Source organism: Adelges cooleyi, unplaced genomic scaffold (genome assembly GCF_023614345.1).
Source record: "Adelges cooleyi isolate 19-005CV unplaced genomic scaffold, UGA_ACOO_1.1 ACOO_flye_CR_arks_rails_tigmint_CR_PRNA_574, whole genome shotgun sequence".
In the NCBI taxonomy this organism is placed as follows: domain Eukaryota; kingdom Metazoa; phylum Arthropoda; class Insecta; order Hemiptera; family Adelgidae; genus Adelges; species Adelges cooleyi.
Window position 1 is genome coordinate 5,339,938 of NW_026096268.1, and position 23,645 is coordinate 5,363,582.

Sequence of the window (23,645 nt, forward strand, 5' to 3'; positions counted from 1 at the left end):
TTTACGCCTTTTATGTGACCGTATTTAGGTCACAGAACATCATTTTTGGGAATAATTAATTGCCTATGGAGTTGTATAGTACCAGTAACTGTATATTTCATAATATTATAAATTACAATAATACAAATTAGCTTGAATTCTAAACATAATAATAATTATTTTATAAATATATAATATATTTTTCTTAATAATAATTTAGATTATATAGCGGAATGGTAAGCTTTGACAGTCGACGGTCGTAACCAGTCGAGTATAATATGTTTGCTTTTTTTCCAAGTCACACTTTAAGGATTAAAACAATCGAAGCGAATTTACACAATTATTACTAACTAAAGTAAGGGGGAAAAAACTCGAGAGCTATTGTTGGACTTATGCAAAATCTTCTATGTAAACCCAAGGTTGAATAAAAATGTACAAGCAGCATACATTTGTGTCAAAGCAATTAAAACTTAAACCTTTTTAAAACGCCTAAGGTTATCGAAGAAATACACATTAAACTATTTCAATAATATGAAACAAATTTGATTGTGACTTCGACATCCCTACGGACTGGATTGAGTCATTAGTGTTCTTCTTCGGATTCTTCAAGTTTCTTATAAGTGTTGTTGGACACCTTCAATTGAGGTATTACGCTCGTAGAATTGTAGTCCGCTACACATTTCCCGTTGCTTATAATCTATTGCGAAACATGTAGGTATAGAATGCTATATCAGGCAAACTACATTATTAATTAGACACCACTAAAATTGCGGGAGCCAAAATGCCAAGGGATATCTATTATGTAGCACGGGCCAACAATGTCAAATATTATATAGATATCCCTTGGCTTCTAAGCATATAAATTTCGTTATCGTATTACCTTATCGGTTTCATCGTGTGTCACTCCAACCAGAAATATTAGCACGCAGCAAAACGCTAAGTTCAGTATGCCTATAGTTCTCATTAACCAAGGAAACCCGACTGACTTAACGAATCTTCCTCCTAAAACTGGACCTAGAATCGGACAAATGTGTTAGAGTTTAATAAATAATTTTAAAAATTATTAATCATAATCATGGTCTGAAACGGTTCGAGTTTTTTGGCTTTGTGTCGTGCCGGTTAATTAGATTCCCCCGAATGAAATGTATAATAGAGAAATATCTTATCAAGTATTAATTTTAACGTTTCAAGTTTGTCTCTTTAAGGAATACTTAAATAATACATTAAGGAATACTTTTAGGAGCTGTTTTTAGGAATAAAACTATAATACATACAATTTACATTTAAAATGATGTCAATTTTTTTTTTAATTAACGAAAAAAAAAAAATTAAAAAATGTCTGTAACTGAAATCATTTGTGAAGTTAGCAAAAAAAAACTATTTCAAATATATTTAAGAAAATTATTCAAACGTACAGAAGACGCTATTAATACCATTTAAATAACTAGATGAAAAATTGGATGTATTTTAGTCATTGTTCTAAAATCGTGTTGTACGGTATAGACTCTAGTTAATATATATTATAGATGTGTATTAACACATGTATAAAGAGTAAAAATGTGTAACCTACAGTAATATACTGTAACATATATTACAAGTTTTTTGTTATTGATTTGTTTTTGTTATCGTTTCGTTTTTTGTTATTACATTAGAGTTTCTATTTTATGTCAAAATAAAGAAATAAAAACATGATAACAAAGTAGAAGTTGTGTGGTATGTATTATTATAATACACAAAACACATGAATATATTAAAATAATATCACCGTCAGCACTTTGTCTCCCGTATAAACGCATTATATTCTCATTTTTACCTTTCGCAACTTTGCAGAAAGTGTACACATTTGTTTTATTTTATGATAAATATTGACGACGACGTTTCAAACTTTTTTAAAATGTACTAAATACTTTTAGAACTAAGTTTTTTTTATAGAACTTACCTATGAAGTATGCTAGACTGACGGCAGTTTGCTGGAGTGCGTACACCGATCCATAATGTACATTTGGATGTCTCGAGTCAACAAGACTAGCCAGCATAGGCACTAAAGCCGAGTCGACCACTCCGATGCCTAGACCTAGACCGAAATGTGGGCAAATCAAACCTAGCATTGACGTGGCAGATGGAATCTAAACAATGTAATAGAAAAATGTATTTAACGAGACAAATATAACTCATCCATTATAAATCACCAGTACAAAAAAAACTAAAATAATATTTTTAGCAAGGCACTTAGGATTCAGTTGCATTTGACAAAAACGCGAACAGAATGCATAATAACACAGTATATTCTAAAATTATGACGAAATCATATTATGCTTGGTACAATTTTGTGGCATCAAAAGTCCAACTTAGGCTCACCAAAATCGCAGATATGCCAACCAATAACGTAGCTAACACGGCCATTCTCCATTGGCCCACTTCGTATGCTAAGCTGCCGAAAAAATTGGTACCAACCAAGTAGCCAAGACTGTCTGGAATGAAAACCGTTCCTAGCTGCCACTTCTTTGAAAACAGTTTAAATTATACATTTGATTATGGTACATATTTTTTATAAATGTATGCTCCGAATAGTTTTACTTGCGGATTTATGATTTGTATAAGCCAAATTGGCAAAAATGGTTCAAGTGTAGCCATTGCCGACGACGTCAAACAAATAGCGGTAGTGATCAACAAAACGTATCCGTCTTTTAGAAGGTCTTTCCAGTTACCGTTGTCAAAACGAGCCTGTCAAAAAAAATGCACATACCAATTAGCAAGGAGCAAGAATATAATTTTATTAATACAAAAAATGGCCACCTTTAACTAAATAATCTGATCGGGATTCATTTAATAAATAACAAAAGTTATTTCTGGTCGAATGGTTTATCAAAATTAATACACAAGAAAATAATTGTTTAAAATTTACCAAGGGTTATGGATCAAATGACCAGTGAAGTAACCGGAAAACAGTTACGATTTTGAATCGTAAAACCCAATCGAATAAAAAAAAAATGTTGAAATCTATGATTATATTTTACAGTAAGTAGACGAATAAAAATTGTGCCTAAATGTGAAGCGACATTTCTGTTTGATAGTAAAACTGTACCATTTAGGGTAAAATAAACGCCTGTACTTTCTGTGTTTAACAAAAGATATACTTTACAATAATAGACTACACGAGAAAAAATATGAATAAATGTCAATTTACATATTTTATTAATTATAAAATGTCAAATGTGTAAACTATTTTTAATACGTAAAATAACCATATAAGTTTTTATTTAATAATATAGTTTTATTGTTATTTCGGTTTTACTAAACAAAAACTAACCGCAATGCATGTAGCGTGTAAAAGGCCAACACTTTAAATTTGTCTACAGAAATTTATGACTGTATCATAAAATGCCTGGTTAGGCTAGCTACAAAATATTTCAAAGGAGTATTTTTTATGATACAAAGGCAATGTGAAGAATTTTATTATTATTTTTTTTTACGGTTTAAGTAATAGAAAACAACAATTCAAACTATATTTAATATTCGAAAAGTCATATAGAACAATTTTAATTTTACAAAATGTTACTACAAGTTTACCTCGAATTTGTTGTCGTGATAAATTTGATTAAATTGTAACTTCTTGAATGGGTTTATCTAAAATAAAAAAATATTTTGTAATAATGGTAAAGTTAAGTGAAGATGTCTACTGTTTTAAACTTAAAAATTAAAATAACAACATGTTTACATTAAAATAACGAAAAATAAGTTATTTAAATTAATAAATATATAAAATTATTTTTAATAACTAAAAAACTCGTAATGGTGTAAAATATTTAAATTTAATGCAAAAAATAGATTAAATAAAACAAAAGATTATGGCTATTTAATTTTAATATTTTCATTATGACATAATATTATGCATTTAACATTCTGTATAATTTATCGTTATTTTTATATTGAAATATTTTGTTATTTCTATTTTAGTTAAACAAGATTGTACAGTTATGTGAAGTGACGATGTTTACTAATGGATTACGTTTAAAATATTTATTATTACCTGTCCTATTGGATTAAATCTTAAAATACACAACTGTAGTCCTGTAAATAAAAACATTTTATTGAAATTATTTTTAATCACTCATATTTGCAAAATTTAAAATGCAAAAGTTATTTTTTTTTTTCAATCTAAAAATAAGTTTTAAGTACAATTATTTATATTTTGACATTGAAATTGGTATTGGAATTAGGCTTCTTTTTTTATACATTTGTATAATGTGATGTAATGTAAAAATGATACAAGTGATGATTAAAATGTTATTTTTGGTTAAACTAAAGACCGTGCACTATACTTATATTTAAATACTTAAACGAAATTGTTTGCAAAATTATTACCGTATTTTTACCATTTTTTTATTTTACTTCTTAAAAACCTAAATTACAGATTTGATTTATTTGAATGTTTTAATGGAAATAATGATTTGTAACTGTTATTTTTAAATGTCTTTAAAATAGCGACCTAAATCGTTCCCGTTTTCTTATCCAAATTCACAATACATTAATGCGTATACGACCTTCTTGCGAAATAGTAGTGAATGTATTATGAATACTTATCAATAATTCATAATAAATAATATTCGTTAAAAAGTGTTAAGCGACTTTTATGTTTCTTGTATAACTGTATAATGACAACCTTTTTGTAATAACCGTTATTCACCTAACCAGAAATTTAGACAAATATGTTTTGTTGATGGCGGACGGTAAATGTAGTATAATTTGAATGTTAAGGATATGTATTTATTTATGCAATTTTTTTCATGATGCTAATAATAATAATAATAATAACGTAAAACGATTGCTAATATTGTGGGTATGATTTTTGTTTGACAATTGATTTAAGATAAAAATTCATATTCATTTTTTTAATACTGAAATAAAAATAATTCCTACCAAAAAATAATATAAAAATAATGTTTACAATAATACTGTTACATTATTACTTAAAAAGTATTAATTTTTTTTTATGAAATTATTACCAGGCGTTACAGTATAGACAATATTGGTGCATCTATGTGTAGCACTTTTCCACATGGCCTATATAGTTTAGGTATATATTGTTTTTTTGTAGGTTAACAACATCTACTATTAATTATTATAGCAATTACTATGATAACTAATAATATTTGGAAAAAAAAACGAAACGACATTTTATAACATAGACATATGCTTAGCCGTAAAACTTTATTGACTTATAAAGTTAAACCCAATTTTGATTTAACCAAATATAAAATACGTTATTAGTATTAATACTATTAATAAATGCAAATAAAAGTGTCGGTTATTTATATGGGCTAAATTTAACTATGTACATACGTCGAGTGTAATTATTTGCTATAAAAAGTATGGTTATTGTTAAGCTGAGTGTTTCACATATTTTTAATTACAAATAATTGTAGGTCTGTAAGTTTCCTTAAAACACCAGAACGCTTAAACGCGCACTTTTGCTTAATAATTTAAATTTGAATTGCAAAATATAACTTAAGTCTATAAGTCTACTAAGTCGTTAATAACTTTTACCAAGTGTTATGCTATTTTAACGTTGTCCATATGCTCACCCAAGTTTATTGTTATGACGCCAATGATAATAATGAACGGCGTTGGCTTGTTTACCAAGTCGTAAAGTATACCGCCAAACGGGTAACCGACCAGTACGCCCAGAGCAATGCTTCCCATCACTAAGCCCATAACTTTACTGCGTCTCAGTTCCGACATATGTTTTTGATCGGCTATCAGGCACATGCCTGCAAATAAATATCGTCTTAGCCGTTGTTGAAGTATGTATCTACCGATTCGACACACCCAACGAAAACGGTCGTATCTCACGTTTTCCGACCTTTCGGGTTGAATAAAATGAACGTTCAAACTCATTTTGTTACTCAACAATAAATCGACCCCCCCCCCTTCACAATGTACCAGGTCGTTTCTATAGATGTAATCAGAGTGTGAAAAATCTGTAAGTTGAAAAAAAGCTGCGTACGACCTTATACATATTTGTTTGGGGGGTGGGGGGAGTTTTCGGTCTGGTTGTACGCACCTGACACGCCGATCAGCGCCGAAGCAGTGCCCTGGAGACTTCTGGCAATTAACAACGAAGCAAACGATTCGCCGTACGCGAACACTGAAAACAAACCTATATAAGTAAGCATTGTGTTTGTTTGCAATTATTATATTAGCATCTGCGCTGCGAAGTTATTAATAATAAACCGTCGAACGATTATTTAGCCAAAATGACAAAACAACGAGGCACGATGGACGGGGACGAGTGTAAAGAGATTATGAACAGTTTCGGCGTTTAAATATGACCTCTCCGTAAGAAACAAAGTCGTTTTATTCCGCTCTGACGCATCCGTTGTTGTGCGATTTAAATTAATCCCCCATATAGTTTGGGCGTGGCTTTTTAAACTTTAACTAAACCCTGACAAAATATAATCATTACTTACGGTTAGCAGCACAGAACTAATAAAGTTTAAAAACGACATATTATAAAACTTAATCTTTAATAAATCAAATCAAATAAATATAGCAAATACTATATCAGAAAATATTATTGAATTTGTAACTGCTTTATAATGCCCATTCAGTATGCCATACAGTATTTTACTATGTTTTTGTTTTTAAAATAAAGCTGAAATGTTTTAAAGTTTTTGTGGCCAAACATTATTATTATTTTTTTAAAAACCACGGCCTGTTTGAAACAATTTCTTTTATATAGCCTTTATTTAGATAAACTATTTAGCTCGACAAATTACAAATACAACGTTAACAATACATTTAAACTAGGTAGTACAATGTGAAATTAGAAATAACAATATAAACAGTAAAACAAATTAAATAATGATTAATAGAAAGTCCAACGCACAGCAGAAAGGATAATAGAGAATGAATAACGGGTACAGAACGGGAATTAAGAACAGATTCAGAAGAAGGAGAAAAGATATAGTGTGTAGCTAAGAAGTTAAAGAGAGCTGTTTTGTTGAAGGACAAAACCGAACAAATGAGAAGGTAGTGAGAGAAGTCCCCGGGGACGTTCCCTTCGTGTAGAGTACAAAACTGGGAGGAATTTAAAGATAATAGGAAAGAGTGAGAAGGAAGGATGTTTTGACCAAATCTTAGACGATGGAAAATTGTGATTGTTTTTTTCTGTGTATATTTAGGCTGTGAGACCATGGACGAGAGGAGATTGAGGGACATATAAATCTGTGCCATTTGGAAAAGCTAGGAGGTTGAGCAGACTATTTTAACTGCCAGGCTCTACGGATGGTTTTATTGAAAAAACACATGAAATCATGAGAAGGGATTTTTACGATAGGAGTTAGGGAGTAGAAACATTAGTTTTAAAAAATCATAAAATTTAGCTGACAACTACTTACATACTGATATGATGATTAACAAGATTGATCCTAGGAATATTGGCAAGTTGTATCCGACGTACGATGTAAAAACCCCTACCACGGGGTTCATGAGCAACTGTACGATGGCTTTGGAAGATAACAGAATACCGACTGTTTCGTTTTCGTTGTCCAGAGTTTGTTTCATTTTCAGCAATGAGCTGATGCATATTATTACAATACCAGATTCAAAAATGCACAAGACATTTGATTAGTTTAGACGTACTGGATGAATAAAAAATAATACACGCGTTTACCTGGCGAGCAGCGCGGAATGGTCCAACGTGGTCGCGTTGGTCGGTCTTGATGAATTATTATTCCATTGAGTGTACAGGTATTCGGGAATTATCGGTACTGTGATACATTTATGAATATATGATACATTATTATTATTTATTATAGTTCTGTACCTGGGGTCTAAACTGTCCGAGTTCAACCAATTAACTATAATAAGGGTTTGAACTCCCCAGTCTTCCCCACGCGCGCCCCTCTGGTTGTGCCAACGCCTTAGTTAATGTAAATTTTCTTATAATGTTTATTAAGAAGTGTTGTTATGTGAAATGTTGTACGTTTTACAATTGAAAATGGTACGCTTAATTACAAATATTATGTAAAACGTCATTAAGATCGGTATAACGACTTCTGTTTATTCAATTAAATTAATCAGTTTTGGGGCGCGACCGAAACTGTAAAGTACTGAATAACTGTCGACTCGCGATAAGCCATTAATTAGTTTTCTAAATATAAATATGTATATTATCCGACAGCGAGGACCCTATAAATACTGCCGAACGTGCGCCATTATAATGTTGAGCAAACAAAACCATGCCTAAATTAGTCTCATGGCTTATAAACCGTTTTTTTTTGTATTTTTATATAAAAATAACTAATATCTTCTCAGCTATCGCATCGAAGCTAAAAACAATAGAAGATATTTTTAAGACTAAATTTATAAAATGAATGTAACAATTTATAACCCGTAACTAATAAGTTCTTTGTTTATAATAAAAAAAAAAAAAAAAAAAAAAACTGCGCCTAACACAATTATTATTATTGTTTATCATATCGTACTATGTATATAATACGGTTTTTAAATAATTGGATTAAAAGTTATTAATCTCATTTGTTAATGAAGGAGGTTTATTATTTGTTTTTTTTTTACAATACTTATAAAACATATTAAGCTAATTAGCATTCACGTTGGTTTAATACGCAGTTTAGTAAAATAAGAACTGCTTGGCAATATCTTTTTAGAATGGAGTTTAAAAGTTATCCAGATTCTAAACATTTTTATTGCGTTTTATCTTTTTTTTTCAAACGTACAATTTTTGTCTAATTACCAAAAGTCAAATTTTGAGATAAGAAAAAATACATTATATGCTAATTTGAAGTGGTTTATTGTTATTTGTAATCATTGTGATTTGTCTAATTGATAAAATAAAAACCAATACAGCTGTGCGTTAGGTCGGAAAGTATTCGTTTATCGAATGGAATTTATTAATCAAATAAAACACTATTATGTTGTTTTTTTATCTTACCAACGACGGTCAACAGTACATTGTCTAAAAACATAGATAAATAGACGATAATGATCACTCCAAGATCGCTCTCCACCGTGTTCGAAAGAAGAGACCTGAAAATTGTAAACATAACGATTATTATTACAATTGTGTCAATTTTCGACATACGTAGGTCGTACTCTGTTTTGGGCATTAACATTGTACAACAATTTATAAATTATTTTCTACTCTCAGTACTTGAACTTTACATACTCATTATATACAACGAAACTGTAATTATATGTGTGTGTAATTATTTTTCTATTATAGTATAATATCATTATCAATATTTATTGATTGTTGGGTACATTCAAAATAAATACTGTTAAACAATAATATTTACACAGCCGATATCAACCGCGAGTAATAATAATAGTATGTTGACAGTGTGTATACGTTATAATTATTTTTTCGTAGGCGAATAAGTTTCGTTATACTTACATTGGACTTAGGTGTTGTACGTCGGGGGCACTACATGTAAATGCACTTCGGTCACACGGGTCGGGTGCACTTATAGCGGTGTAGACTTGCCCAGGGTATTGGAAAAATTGCTTCCTGTCCGCTGGACAATGTCGTCATAGTAACAGTCTCATTTGTCGTTATTTATTTTTTATCTGTTGTCAGCATGGATGAGTTTCGAATTTAATACCTCGCCCGTAAGTCTGTCCTATAAAGGGGTGCGCCGATATTATAAGAAAACTAAAAACAGTCGTTGTAATAATATATTGTGTGTACCTATACATAATAATGATCTCTGGACCCAACTCTTTGTATGATTTTTTTTTCTTATCTCAAAACGAAACAGTCGACACAATAAAACTCGATTTGCACAGTCGGTCACAATATTATAAATGCGTCATTGCCACTGAACCGACGAGACATTGTTGTACGACATTGTTTTTTTAAAATAATATTTAAAAGAAAATTATAATTTTGTAGTAAATGTAATTTTGTTTTGTTTTGTTTTTGAAATCATAAGCATAAATGTTTTTTTTGGTAAATACAAAAATCGGATAGTGTTTCAAAATGGCTAGAAGAGAAGATGTTTATGATTATTTGTTTAAATTTATTGTAGTCGGCGATGTTGGTAAGTACGTTAAAAGGTATACAAAATAATATTATACGGACAATATAATATTTTGGGATATTAGTTTTATTCGACATGTTATAAAATATTTTTAAAAATTCATACATATTTTGTAAAAAAATCAATTCCGCATGGACAATTTTTGTCAAAATTCAAACTAAACTAATCGTTTAACTAATTTTAAACTAACTTTAAGTATTAATAATTATAGAAAGCATATTATATTATTTCCAGTTGAATAAAAAGCATGTCTTCCAATATAAACATTATATATTTACTTTTTCTCTAAAAAATTGAACGCTGGTGGAGATATTTATTTATACAATTTAATTTCAACTGCAAGTTGTGACAGTTTTTTTAATTTGTACACTTTTGTGCTTATTCCATAAAAACGTTCCGTTGCATAATGTAATTATTATAAAAAAATCGTTTGAATAGAATTTTAATATAAATGTATTCAAGATATGAATTTCAAAAATACGCTTTACTCTTAATCGAATTGATTTTTTAAACCCAATTGGAACGAAGTAAAACATGTGTATTAATATTGTATTATACCAAATTTACTGTGTTCAAATAATGTTGTTTGATTTAATTTGCATTTGTGTTTTTTAGGCGTAGGAAAGACATGCATAACTAGACAGTTCCTTTACCATGAATTTGATACTAAAGAGCTCTCGACCATTGGTAAATAACAATATAATTTGTATAGTTATTTATTTTGTGTAAAAAACTTGCTGTAACAATGTAAGCACTAAGCATATTTAGACGTTTAATTTTCTTATGCACGTAACGTACCTTAAGGGCTTAAAATAATAACGTTACGTTCGGTAAACGATGTAATTGAATTATATATTTTATATATAACATATTATATTATGATACTTTACTTAATACGTAAAATGTATACTCAACAAAAGATATAAATATTTCATGCGAAATATAATTTATATATATATATACATGACGTGTTTACTTATTGGTTTGTTTGTAGAGACTGTTCAACGCTATATTTATAAGTCTGTTGTCTGGGAGCTTTATAGCCCGAGTTAAATAGGTATCAAGTTTCATATTGAAAAATATAAAGTGCATTTCTAAAGAGGTATCGAATTTCCACTGAAGTATTTTCACGTCAAACAAATAGTTTTATGTCAGAAGTCGCGCAATGTAATTGATTATAGGTAATTTAGAAAGGCTATAGCCGATAACGAATGGTCTACAAAATTAAACTTAACTTAAATTGCATTACAGATGAAACAATTGAGTGTTTAGTTTACCCATTACGACTGGATTTATCTTTATAAACAATTTAATGTAAATTTTCTTTTTATCATCTAACTTTTTAAATTTAATGTTAGAGATTACCCTCGATCAACTTTTAAGTGCCGCCTCGCTCCCTAGTACTCCTTTCTATATCCCTCGCCCGTGTCTACAAATTTCCTGGATAACCGCCCTATTACTCGCTTAATGCGCACCGCTATTTGTTCGTTAGTGAAATATGTTCACCTCATAAATATTATGTTTTGCGTTGTAATGTATCTTCTGCACTTGTTGTTGTGTTGTAACAAAATTGAAAAAAATATAAGTCATGCGTATGGAAATATTTTCAGGTGTAGATTATGGACACAAAACGCTATCCTTGTACGGTAAGAAAATCAAAATAGCCATTTGGGACACTGCTGGGCAGGAGGTCTTCAAATCGATTGCCAGGTCGTATTACACTGGCGCGGCTGCTTGTATACTCGTGTACAACATAACCAACCGTAATTCCTTTTTGCACGTCAGCGAATGGCTGAAAGAAGCTCGCCTCAACTCCAACTCGAGAATGGCGTTTGCGTTGGTCGGCAATAAAACGTAAAATATTATATAATATTGCATAATGTTTGTCCGTGGAATGCACGTTACCTTTTTCGTATTACAATGTATAACAATCTATTCCCCGGTTTTTGAACGGCCCACGCCATGTCCCTTGCCGAAACAAAAACCCCAAAAACAATCTACAAGTCTTCGAACAATAGAAAAAAAACTATCAATTCCCATCTGAATGCATTTAGTGCGCTACGACATTTTTGGCGTGCAAATTGTTAGACCGATTACAATAGTTTTGCATAACATCAATATTTCTGCTATTATCCGTGCGGCCGTCTGTGGTTTATTAAGTATTCCCAAGAGTGACTTTGTACGACGGTCAATTAAAATTTTGAGGGTGTGGACAAATTGTCAAACGCGGTTTTATGTGGACTCAGACCTATAACCAGCAGTAGGTCACTTGAAAAGTTAATTTTGTTTTTTGTAGCACTGTGTTATTTTTACAGTACATATTGCATTCGATTAATAGGGTCGATGGTTTTTTTTTTTTTTTACTTTGCAGAGATCTAGAAGAAAACCGACAAGTGGACCGAGTGGACGGCGAAAAATTTTCCACGACAAACAGTTTGTTGTTTTTCGAAACATCCGCCAAAACAGCCGATAATGTGTCTGAGGTATTTGAAGAATTGGCCAGGTACTTGTACAGGAAAGTCATGAGCGGTGAAATCGACGTCAACCGACCGGTAAGGATAAAAATTAAAAACGTATCGTTTGATACGTTTGCAAAGTGGTCGGATAGCGGCAAAAGCCCTATAATATAAAACCTGAATAAAAAAACTAAATTCTCTTTCAAAAGTGATCAACAATTTTGTTATAAATTTCCCCAAAAGGTTTTAGAATTATTTTCTAAAATATTAATTTAGCGACTATGTAATACCATCGCTAGTTATAAGTGTGTAACTGTCTGGCGCGAACGTGCGGTTGTCTTAGAATTGCTCAGTGGAACTAGATAAACATGTAAAGACTAGCTGCAGCTTCGCTCACGAGAGGCTATCCCATCCCAGGTCGGTAATATTTACAAGTCCTGATCGAGGAGAGTTGGTTTCGTTCAGAATTTATGTGTTGTTGCGTTTGTTGTTGGTTTAAACCAAGAAAATAGGTAGGTAACAATGCTTTGTTCCCCGTTATGAGCAGTCAGAAATCTTCTGAACTTGACTATTGTATAGGCATCGTTCAGCGTGCCAAAAACATATTGGTTCCAAATATTCTCCCAGAAATAAAGCTCTCTTGGAGTTTTTGCCGATTTTATGCCATTTCGGATCCGACCACTGTACGTTGTGTAGTTACTTGTGAACTGTCTGAATATTTGCTAATCGTTTTAATTATTATTTGTTACAGATGTCAGGCGTTCGAATAGGACGAAAAATAAGTAAATCTGAAAAAGTAAAAAACCACGCGAGCGATTGCTGTTCATCGAATTAATTTACCTTAATTTGCTGTTTAATTACAAATAAGACAAAATATAAATTAAATCCTTTGTATACACTTGTACGTTTATTTGTTAATGCTATTTTTTGTTTTACCAGTAACCACCTAAAAAAAAAGTCGAAAGTAGGCAAAGTACACAATACCAATAAAAGTAGTATTTTCAGTTTTGTAAATTAGTATTAAGATTTATGTTGATTTATAAAATTCTTTAAGACCAAATGTGTACTCACAATAAGAAATTGAACTATAATATGTTATTGTTGTAAGAACACATATTTTTATGGGAAGCGCATATCATCGCAATCCAATATATTATGAAAGACAAAGTTTGAAAATATATAACTGCTCAATAAATAATATTTTTTTGAGAATCATGAATATATAAATGGACAAATAAAAAAATCTACATGATGGATTGAAACGATTAGTCATGTGAAATTAATTATCAAAATTGTTATTAAAATATTGATTTATTTGTATTAGCTGTTAGTAATTGATTTGTACTAAACACTAACAGCTGCAATAAGGACAGAAATTAAAAATAAAATTTGAAAAAAAACAAAATTTTAATAACAAATCAAAATTTAAAAAAAATCATCACATAACGTATACAATTAAAATAAGATTATAATATTCTAATCCAAACATATTTGTTCGGTAACTTTAAAAACATTTTAATCGAATAAATTATTACCCGAAAACTAACAAATAATTAATGTGTATTCGAATAAATGATTATTTGATGACATAACAAATACATTTCTTGGAACAACCCATTTTTCGAATTAAACTCAACTATAAATATTGTAATAATATATTAGTGAAAAGTAGATAGGCAATTCAAATGTTTTCCTCTTGTAACAAATTTTACACCATAACGGAATGCGCTTTTCACATTTGTCACCAATTATAATAATAATGTTAATAAATCAAAATTATCACTTGCCAATTAGCAGTTAGGCGTTCTACATAATCTTATAATAAAGCCTGAGGGACTTCAAACAAACCTAAGTTTTTTGAGTGCACAGGTGGTCGCTTTATGGCTATTACACACCATGTGTGCTCTTTATGTATATAATTAATAGCAATAACAGTTGTAGAGCCTAGACAAGTATATTTGTTAATAGTATAAGCGGACAGCGCGTTTTATAGCCGTGGTTTGTACGTTCTTTCGTCATCGTTGATTCAAATTAAATAAATAACGCGTTAGTTTTACACTTTTTTTTTTTTTATTAATTATTTTTTATTATTTTCTTACTGTAAAAAACGCTATCATAGTTGAATAGTATTCGCTGTAGGTATCCCTTGCCTAATCACCAATACCTAATGCCTCGACGACAGCCGGAGCTAATGGCCCGATCATCCTTCGGCATTATTATTATTATAGTGTATTATTATTATTATGTATACATATATAAAATACACGGCGATTAGCTGTACGCGGTCTATTTTTTTGTGGGTCAAACGATGAATGTATTTTTCGCTAGGTTTCACCCGAAATTAATTTAACGCCATTACTATGCTGTTGTAAGTACTGCACTGACCGGCAGAGATTTCGAAAATAAAAAAACAACCAGCTGCTGCTCGCGTGTACGGCTGTAATAAAAACATATCATGTGTTTAATTGAATAGCAAAATAAAAACGCGCGCTGCGGTTTCCAATTTGTCAACCGGTCGACTACAATATTATTACAGAAGTGCGGTGTAATAAAATTACCAATTAATAAATTAAAGCCACGCCAGAGATAGCAGTGTTAAATACCACCGCTTTCCTTGCGGTTCCTTTCTGATTTTTAACATTTTTATTTTGCAAAAGTGCATCAGGTATGGTAATTGCACGTACAAAATAAAGACCTTGAAAGTCACGAAACCCGAATTCTTGGACGAGTAATGTTGTAGCTGTATTTACTCAACATGTTATTCATTAAATAACAGTGGTCAGTGTCATATGCTAACCACAATATTATTACATAAGAACTCTAGAGCAGTTCAATTTTCTTTTTTTTGTCACTATAATACAATATTTAAATAAAAAAAAAGTTGAAGTACTAGTACTTATAAATTATTTTTTCTGCAAAATAGTGATTGTACTTATATGCGAATTGTATTTATAAATATATTATTATTATTAGTGCTTGTATTTTACTATGTAATAACGAAATAGTTATTAAAAATGAAACCCCTTCATTTTTTTATCGACTGTTATTTTTTTTCAACTTAGTGTCACTTATAGCATCTTCATCATATGTAGCATCGTAGAATCTAGAAGATAATAGCGTCTTGCATCATCATCATTAATCATAACCGCGTTTACTGTGGTACTTTATATAGTCTGGAAAGTAACATGCCATGTGTGGCCAACAAACTTAGTATTGTATTTACTATTTAAATAAACAATGAATTGCTTTATACTCGGGTTATAATAACATCTGTAATATACAGTAGTATGACGAGGGTTGGCAAGTTTATGATTAGTTAGTTAGTTCAACATAGTTTAATAAAGTCACCGGAAGTATTATTAATTGAGTTACTTGATCAAGTTGAATAAAATTTGTAGGTTATGTAGAAACGTTGAATGTTAGTTTTAGCTTATATAAAGGATTAACTGGAATCGATTTAAAACAATATAATGTTTTTTTTCCATATTTCATATCAAATGTGTCTTTGATTTTTAAATTAGCATTTATTGTTCTCCTATAGAAATATTGACATAATTCGTGTGTTATCCAGAAGCGAATAGGTTAAGTTTATGAACAAGTTATTATATTTTTACAACATTAAACATAACCTACTAAATTAAGGTGTATGATTTATTTTTTAAATTTTTAAAACTACTTTTATTTATAAACTAGGTTCAATCCCGGGCTTCGCTCGGGTTAAGAAATACAATTGCGCAACACAATCCAAGGGCTTCATTTCTGTACTTCAATGTGGACACACGACGTTCATCGATCCAATAGCAACGGATTGGTCAGCACTGTAATCAATTGTCACGTTGTAACGGAATGCAGCCCGATGAGTTTTTATTTGTTTGTCTTGAGCATTTGGTCCACCCGTTCTCAAGTGATGCGTGTTCCAACGAACAGCATTTAATTTGTATTTATTTAGATTGTAATACATAAACGTATTGAGCTATACAAATTAACTTGTTTGGATAGGTTAGATTAAAAATCAAAATTGTTTATTTGCGTGAGGATATTAACTGAAGATATTGTTGTTATATTATTGTTGCTATTATTTATAGTAGGTATAAATCATGTAGTATATGATTAATAAAGTTAATTATCCGTGTGGTATTAGTACTGGAACAAGTGTAATATGGGAAACCAAACTTTCCGAAAGCCTATTAAATCATCAGCCTTGGTATGTTGACGTATTGAAAGGTTTCTCTCTAAGGTTTCTGTTATGCAGTTACTATCGGTAATATTATACCATTTTTTCTCAAAAAAAAAAAAAAAAATTTCCGCAAGGAGAAACATGCGAATTATGAATATGTTTTGTTGCACACACCCTCGCCTTATCTTAACCGTATAATAAATAGATTTCGAACTTACTGACAAAATGTTACTCAAATTTTGAATCGACACCTCAAACATTTTCATAACAAAAGTTTCTTTTTAGTTACTAATATTGAAGTATCTGTTTTAAGCTTTAGGGAAACTGAGAACAATAAATTCTGTCTTTACTTTTTAACTATGTATTTTTTTATTTCAAAGCATAATACGGGTACAGGAATTGTGTTTAGAAAATCAAGTTCAAAAAACTCAAAAACCGTCACAGAAATTAGTTAGGACGCCCTGTGTGTTTTGTACCTACCCCGGTGCTTAATACCGGCATACATTTTTATTAACTATACGGCCTTGGATTATTTTGGCAGTTTATAACTGACGGGTTGTCTTTAACACAAAAATCACTATCGGCCAAAGTTCGGTTGAAGGGCTGTGTGACAAACGAGTGAGTGGTGGCTGGCGATAAGGCGGTAATTTCATTCCAAATTGATTCAATCCTACCGTATTGGAGGTGACGGAACACCGTGTGGGCACTAAGTTTTACTCCAAAGTTAATCCAGACCATTGGACCGTGATACACACTCGCGTGATTTATGTACTTTACACGGAAAATGGCCAACTAGTAATTTGTGCGATAAATGACTTGAAGAAACTGGAAAAAACCGACACAAAATAGCGCGGATCGGTTTCGGCGACAAACTCAAAACACAAGACCCACTAAATTAAATAAAAAATACCACCGCCAAATCACATATAATCGCACACGACTTTCTCTCTAAACCGAAAAGGTCACATTTAACTAATTAACAGAATGATCTGAAAAGAATTCTCGTCTAAATGAAAAATTCACCCAATTGCCAATCTAAAATTGAATCATTTCATCCGGAATTCCAAGTAGTTCTATTTTTGATAAAGACACATAATATGGTCTTACTCTTATTCCGAGATAAGCAAATTTCTGAAAACCTTATAAGCAAACTTTAAATATGAATAATAATAACAATATTAAATGCGTTAGTTTAGTACAAAGCGGTAATTTTTTTATAAACCCGATATTTTGTTTTTATGTATTAGCCGTTAGCAGAAAACAATTGTTAACTTGTAAGAAAAATAATTACAATTTAACAGAATTTCCAGAAATCATTACAACCATTTTATTCTACTGAACTATACTGTTGATCCCTCCAACATATCCCTACAACTGTGTGTAACCAACGGGTCAGATAGTGAAATAATTTTAATTTTGATGTTTATGAAAAGTCCCATTCCGTTGGAATAATATTAATGTTTGATCAAATCTAATGAGAAATTATAAAAATCAGCTTTAATCTAAATTATACAATGCATTTGATAATTTATGTAGGTACACGCACAGTTCACTGCGATAGAAATAATTTTAGTATAGTATTATACGTGGAATATTTTATGGAGATTATATCAAAATGTACCCATAATGTGTAGATACCACTTAATACTTTAAGGACATAATATAGCTTTTAAATAAGCCGTATGCTATCTAAATCTGTTTAACTTAAAATTGGATACGATGGCTATGGCGGGGTGTAATATAATATCCAAGATAAATACAAAGTTTATTTTTAAATAACAATCATAATAGCATGTGTTTCCTAAAGTCCTAAATAAATTTTTACTAATTACATTAAATGTACAGGTTTAATGTACGTGTACCTGTTTAATAATTATACTGGAATTATTTACAATTACAAAAAATAATTAATAGTTAAATAATAAATATTTAACATTTTATATCAAACAGGAACAAAACAAAGAGTATTTTTTTTAATGTATTATTTTATTACTTAAGTATTTAGTACAAGTATTCTATATGTCTTAAATTAGGTTTTTTTTTCAAATAACTAAACTAGTAGTTTTTATCGTTTTAAAAAGTAACATTAAACTTGACTAGGTTAGATTTTATTTTTTTTAATTTTAATTAAAATGGTCGATAAAAATATGTCAAAGTACAGATTCTGTCGGACGACGACCTTAAGCTTTCAGGTATTGAGTCCTACGCGGAGGGGTTGACGTGTGATATTGAAATACCGAGCGGGCGGGCGAGCGGTGGGCAGGAAAGGATTTAATTTCGCGTGGAATTTGCAATATTTCAAAAGCCGACAAGAAAGGTCTCGTGTGTGTGTACAGTGTACATCGCGGGACAAAAAAATAAATGAAGCAAACATACCGTCGGATATACATAAACGGGTCTGGCTCGTCCATCCTAACGCGCTAATTGAGCTGCGTTTGTTTGTTTTCCGAAAAACAAAACCTGATCAGAAGAAATTTATCTAATTTCTGATAAGTCGGTATTGTTATTGTTGTGCAACGAAAAAGCTGGCCGGGAAGTCCATCGAAAGTTTATGGGGAAATAAAAATGTGGAGTAGGGGATGGCGAGCGGGTGGGTGAGGGAAATTTTCGACTTTGGCTAGTGAAACCCGCATGGTTTTGTTTGGGGGGAGGTGAGGAAGGCCGACATGCGGGTCGCGGTGTGTGTGCCGAGAAGGAGGTAGGGATGAGGGGAGGGATAGAGAGAGAGGAAGAGGAGTGAAAATATTATCCCTGGACGCGGGTGCGCGCGCATATTCCTGGGTCACCCGTGGCAACCGGCGGATCACCGTGCGCGCGTTACCGTCGCCGCCGCCGGATGCCGGCAAGACGGGAGGGTGCGTGGACGCGGCGCGGCGCGGAGGGAGTGAAGAACGACCGGCGGACAGCGAGCGCTCTACGGTCGCGGCTGACGTGTCGTCTTGGTCTCGCGCGCGCGGTAATCCCGCGACAGGCTGCAGTACACTCAGCGTAACCGTCGCGGCCAGGCGCCACGAACACCGGGTCGCGCGCGCACGCACCACGCAAACACGCGGGCACACCGACGACGCACACGTGAAAAACAAACAATAATAATATTTCCTGTCCGGCCGCCGCCGTAGTCCCTTAACGGAGTCCACCTCCGCGGCCGTGTCACAGTCAGTTCAGACGCATCAGCCGCTGCCAGCGAGTGCTGGGCCATGTCACCGCGGTCGTCGCCGACATCTGGCGTCCGTCGACGCCGGACCGGCGACCGCCGTCCGTCCGTGTCACCGCCGCCACGTGCTGCAGGCTACCGGCCGCCGGAATAAAACCGCCCCCAACGGAATATTCGTTTAATTATTTCTTAAACAAGACCGCCCACCAGAGCAAGTACGAATTTTTTGCATAACTTACATAATAGTTAATAAATAAACATAACATTGAACAGTGAATTTGTTAATTAATGGCATTTGACTTGTGTTGTACGTAGCCGTCCGTTATCTTAGATGTAAAGCTAGGTATTTATTTGACTGGCCTATTATGCTTGTAAAATTTTACAGTTTAAAACATAATTTGGACATAATTTTGACATTATACAAAGTATAATATCATATAAAGTGTCATATATTTAATAGCTTAAAATGTATCAATCGTCAGTTTTTTTAGAAATCTTAAACTTTACTTTAAATACAAGCACTTAAAATAGTAAAAAAAGTCAGAATTAAAATTGTAAATGTTGAGTTAATAATATAAAAAAGCCGAATACAGAACCTATACATAAAGTTCTCATAATAAGAATGAGAATATGCGTAGCTATGTTTAGATGATATATTTTTTTTTTTAATCCCAGTCAAGGATGCTTTGATAGTCCGAAAAATAAATTAACTGCTAAAAAAGAGTCATATTTACTGAGCTAATAATTACATATCACAGTTTAACCGTTAAATTAAGATTTTGAACTCCTTAGTAAATAGGGATATGGGGTCCTCTTGACGGAAACGCAATTTAGTACTTAATTAGTTGTTTCCAAATGATTAATATTGTTGTTTATTTATGAATCGTTTTGGCTAATGTATGATGTACAAATCAAACTAGGTATAAACGTTTTTTGAACTTTTGACATACTGTACAATTCTATTTCTACATTGGACGTGTAAGAAAGAAATACAATTTGTAATTTTCTATAATTTTCTAAGACCTATTATTCTGAACTTTTTTACTATAAAACGCGAAGACGAGAGTTTCTTAAGCGAAACATAAACATAATCACGTGCTAGGACGTATCTTTTACTATGACATCTATTGCCGGAGTAGCTGTTTGTTTTGATAATAAAACATAGTAATAACTAACGCTTAGATGTGGGTTTACACGTTCATTTGAACTGTGCAAACGAACTGTACGCACTTCGGTTTCGGGATTGCACAAGCTAACTGCGCTGCGTGTGTAAATAAAAACAGTATGATTGCACAGTTAAATCATTTGTACTATGAGGCTGTGTGTAAACGGATATCGTGGATTTAGAATTAAAAATTAACAAAAAAACCTAAAAGGTGTAAATCTTAAATAACTAACTCGGTTCATTCGCGCAAACCGACTGCACTAAAATACCATACATTTGTTTGCGCAGTTAAATTGAACGTGTATAAGCTTACATTAAGTTATAAACAAAAAAACTACGAGTTGAAATTATTTTACAACAGTTATTTTGATTTATTTACAAATGTTTCAAGTGAAACCCAATATTGCAAGCCCAATTATATATATGTGGATTCCAATAATTAGCTCACTTACCTACTTATACTTACATTACACTTATACTTACTTACACTTTCTTACTTATATAATAGTAATCAAACCGCATAATTTAATATTAATTCCTCTTCGGTCCAAAAGCGCTGTATTATTTTTCAAGGACTTTTGGCAAACGACCATTTGAGTTTTCACTTTTGGCCAAACTAATGTCCGCAAAAAAAAAAAAATCAACTGGAGAACATTATGTGTTTGGGTAGTATATTTTGATACAGAGGTTTTAGCTAAAAAATTATTAGCTTTTTTTTTTTGTTTTTATTTCGTAGAACTCGTAGGTACGAATGCGGTACGTTGTTTGCAATTTAATAACAATTAGTTTGATGATGAAAAATGAAACAAAAAATGTACCCACTAATATACGACTCGCGTGTGGTTGGAAAACACAAAATGCATTAGGTAGTACGTCAAGCAGATAAATGGCCGTCGGTGCTCCCTGCGAGAACGGACCGCATTATACCACATAATAGGCCTGGAGAAAATAATATAATAATGATAACATTAGCTTAGGTATATACTTGTTTCCGGGACGGCTTTGAAAAATTAAACAATTAAATTCCCATAACGCAACATCATAATAATTCACTGCCTTGGCACGCACGAAAAACATCCATTGACGGAGATCAGTAGTAACATTAAAACTTAAAATTAGCGCTTTTCAAAATACCTACATTTATTATTTTAGTGAGAGATTTGTTGAAATCATAATAATTATAGCACTAGTTATAAGTTTTAAGGTTTTTAGATTTCCAAACCCCCCCCCCCCCCGATCACCAATGATAACACCACATACAGCAGTTTAGTTTTTTTGGGACGCGCGGCAATGCTAAATTGATTTATGTATGTGTTTTGCTCATATTGTGTTCGGACGGAGCTTGCAAAATAACCATAAATCTAATTTAATTATTGAAAAATAAGCATTTAATTGTTAGACCAATACATAATGTTGTCAAAGCGAACGTCGCGATGAATGGAAATATCATCACAATAATATTATATATATGATATATATATATATATATATATATACAATAAAAAGTCAACAAACCCAAATCGGGCGTATTAGACATAATACACTTGTTTTTTTAAAATAAAAATCTGTATTTGACAAAATCCAATATTCCCAACTTTTAACCCATAACTTAGCTTAGATTTCTATTCTTAAAAATACATACTTTTTAAATATTAGTTTGCATGACCTAACTAAAAATTCTTTTGATTTTTTTTTTTGTATTTAAAAACAACCCTTGCCAAGTTAAAGGTTAAAAATATCATCCTAAAAAACTGCCCTTTTAAAAAAAAGTCTTTTACCACAGACAATAGAAATTATTTATAACACTGTAAACTTTACTATAGTGACGATTTTATATGATACTTTTTTTAGCTGTAACAATATTAGGATGTAAAACAAAAATACTAAATGAACAAAGGCTTTGTAGTCGGTTTATGTCAACCAACGAGCCTGGTAGTATTGGCTCAAGTACTTCATGTGGCATTTAATTGTATTTCTAATCACGTTGCCTAGGACGCCCAATAAATGGTAAGAAAATAATATTAAACAAAAAAAAAGGTCAATTATAAAGGACAAGAACCAAGGTTCTTAATCTTTTTCGTTTTGTTTTGAGATGTTCGAGTGTCTTTTGTTTACCGCAGTATTTTTGTGCTCGCAATTAGAACGAGTGGCATTTTTGTTGTAATTAATTGTTCTTTTTCGAGGACTTTTTCTATTGTCATTTATAATTTTGTCGACTCGTCGAAACCAGGTATTTATATGACTTTTTTTATGTACATATTAACACGAGAAAAAAACAATCGGAATAGTTAAAGTAACAATCGTTTTAGCGCGTTGAACCTATGTATTCAATTAAGCCTGTATATGTTTTTTATCAGTGCTGGATGGTAATGTGTCCTGATTGAGTTGGCGTAGTTATGTGATAGGGAGAGGGAAATTGTTTAAATTCTACTATTGAACAATTTTAGCGGAGCTGAACTACTTAACTAACGGCCACGAGTATTATCCTGTTGTCAAACGCAGCCGAGCACTTTTTAATTGTTGAAATCGTTGAATAATTATTTTGTTTGTTTATTAATTTTTTAAATTCCAAAACGGTAATGATTAATATTGCAATAATAAATTGAGAAAATAAAAATACTTACAGGTTAATAATATATTTTATATAGTA

The 23,645-nt window shown here is 31.7% G+C and overlaps 3 protein-coding genes across 8 annotated transcripts in view; 2 read left to right on the forward strand and 1 right to left on the reverse strand.

The window, feature by feature from the left end:
- Nucleotides 1-213: 213 nt before the first annotated feature.
- LOC126843727 (synaptic vesicular amine transporter-like) lies at nucleotides 214-9,425 on the reverse strand. 2 transcript variants are annotated; one of them, XM_050581438.1, is made up of 13 exons: nucleotides 9,398-9,425; nucleotides 8,936-9,030; nucleotides 7,655-7,751; nucleotides 7,380-7,558; nucleotides 6,044-6,127; nucleotides 5,565-5,750; nucleotides 4,010-4,050; nucleotides 3,550-3,606; nucleotides 2,557-2,703; nucleotides 2,338-2,481; nucleotides 1,919-2,105; nucleotides 860-993; nucleotides 214-676 (listed from the first exon to the last, which is right to left on the reverse strand). In XM_050581438.1, coding segments are annotated over exons 1-13 (1,467 nt in total). In that variant the 5' UTR covers nucleotides 9,400-9,425; the 3' UTR covers nucleotides 214-562. The 2 variants fall into 2 exon arrangements, with proteins under 2 accessions (XP_050437395.1, XP_050437394.1); XM_050581437.1 differs by lacking the exon at nucleotides 9,398-9,425 and adding an exon at nucleotides 9,097-9,154.
- Nucleotides 9,426-9,428: 3 nt separating this feature from the next.
- Nucleotides 9,429-13,475, forward strand: LOC126843732 (ras-related protein Rab-2-like). 2 transcript variants are annotated; one of them, XM_050581444.1, is made up of 5 exons: nucleotides 9,429-10,043; nucleotides 10,659-10,730; nucleotides 11,654-11,897; nucleotides 12,415-12,595; nucleotides 13,251-13,475. In XM_050581444.1, the coding sequence occupies exons 1-5, from the start codon at nucleotides 9,983-9,985 to the stop codon at nucleotides 13,332-13,334; spliced, it is 642 nt and encodes a 213-aa protein (XP_050437401.1). In that variant the 5' UTR covers nucleotides 9,429-9,982; the 3' UTR covers nucleotides 13,335-13,475. The 2 variants fall into 2 exon arrangements, with proteins under 2 accessions (XP_050437401.1, XP_050437402.1); XM_050581445.1 differs by lacking the exons at nucleotides 9,429-10,043; nucleotides 10,659-10,730 and adding an exon at nucleotides 11,130-11,210.
- A 6,198-nt stretch (nucleotides 13,476-19,673) lies between these two features.
- The window catches only part of LOC126843726 (cGMP-specific 3',5'-cyclic phosphodiesterase), a 49,380-nt gene continuing 45,408 nt past the window's right edge, over nucleotides 19,674-23,645 (forward strand). For all 4 annotated transcript variants that reach the window (XR_007686474.1, XM_050581432.1, XM_050581434.1 and 1 more), the window contains exon 1: nucleotides 19,674-20,045. The gene's annotated coding sequence lies outside the window, so the exon portion shown is untranslated. The remainder of the gene's footprint in view (nucleotides 20,046-23,645) is intronic.

Bases quoted from the DNA above. Each gene is read 5' to 3' on its own strand.
- LOC126843727 (XM_050581437.1), bottom strand. From the start codon at position 9,116: ATGTTAATGCCCAAAACAGA. The intron at 6,128-7,379 runs GTAAGTAGTTGT...GTTTGTTTTCAG, and splicing joins GTTAATCATCATATCAGTAT to TGTTCGCGTACGGCGAATCG. The intron at 2,106-2,337 runs GTGAGCCTAAGT...TACATTGTTTAG, and splicing joins TTGGCATATCTGCGATTTTG to ATTCCATCTGCCACGTCAAT.
- LOC126843732 (XM_050581444.1), top strand. From the start codon at position 9,983: ATGGCTAGAAGAGAAGATGTTTATGATTATTTGTTTAAATTTATTGTA. The intron at 11,898-12,414 runs GTAAAATATTAT...TTTACTTTGCAG, and splicing joins GCGTTGGTCGGCAATAAAAC to AGATCTAGAAGAAAACCGAC. The intron at 12,596-13,250 runs GTAAGGATAAAA...TATTTGTTACAG, and splicing joins AAATCGACGTCAACCGACCG to ATGTCAGGCGTTCGAATAGG.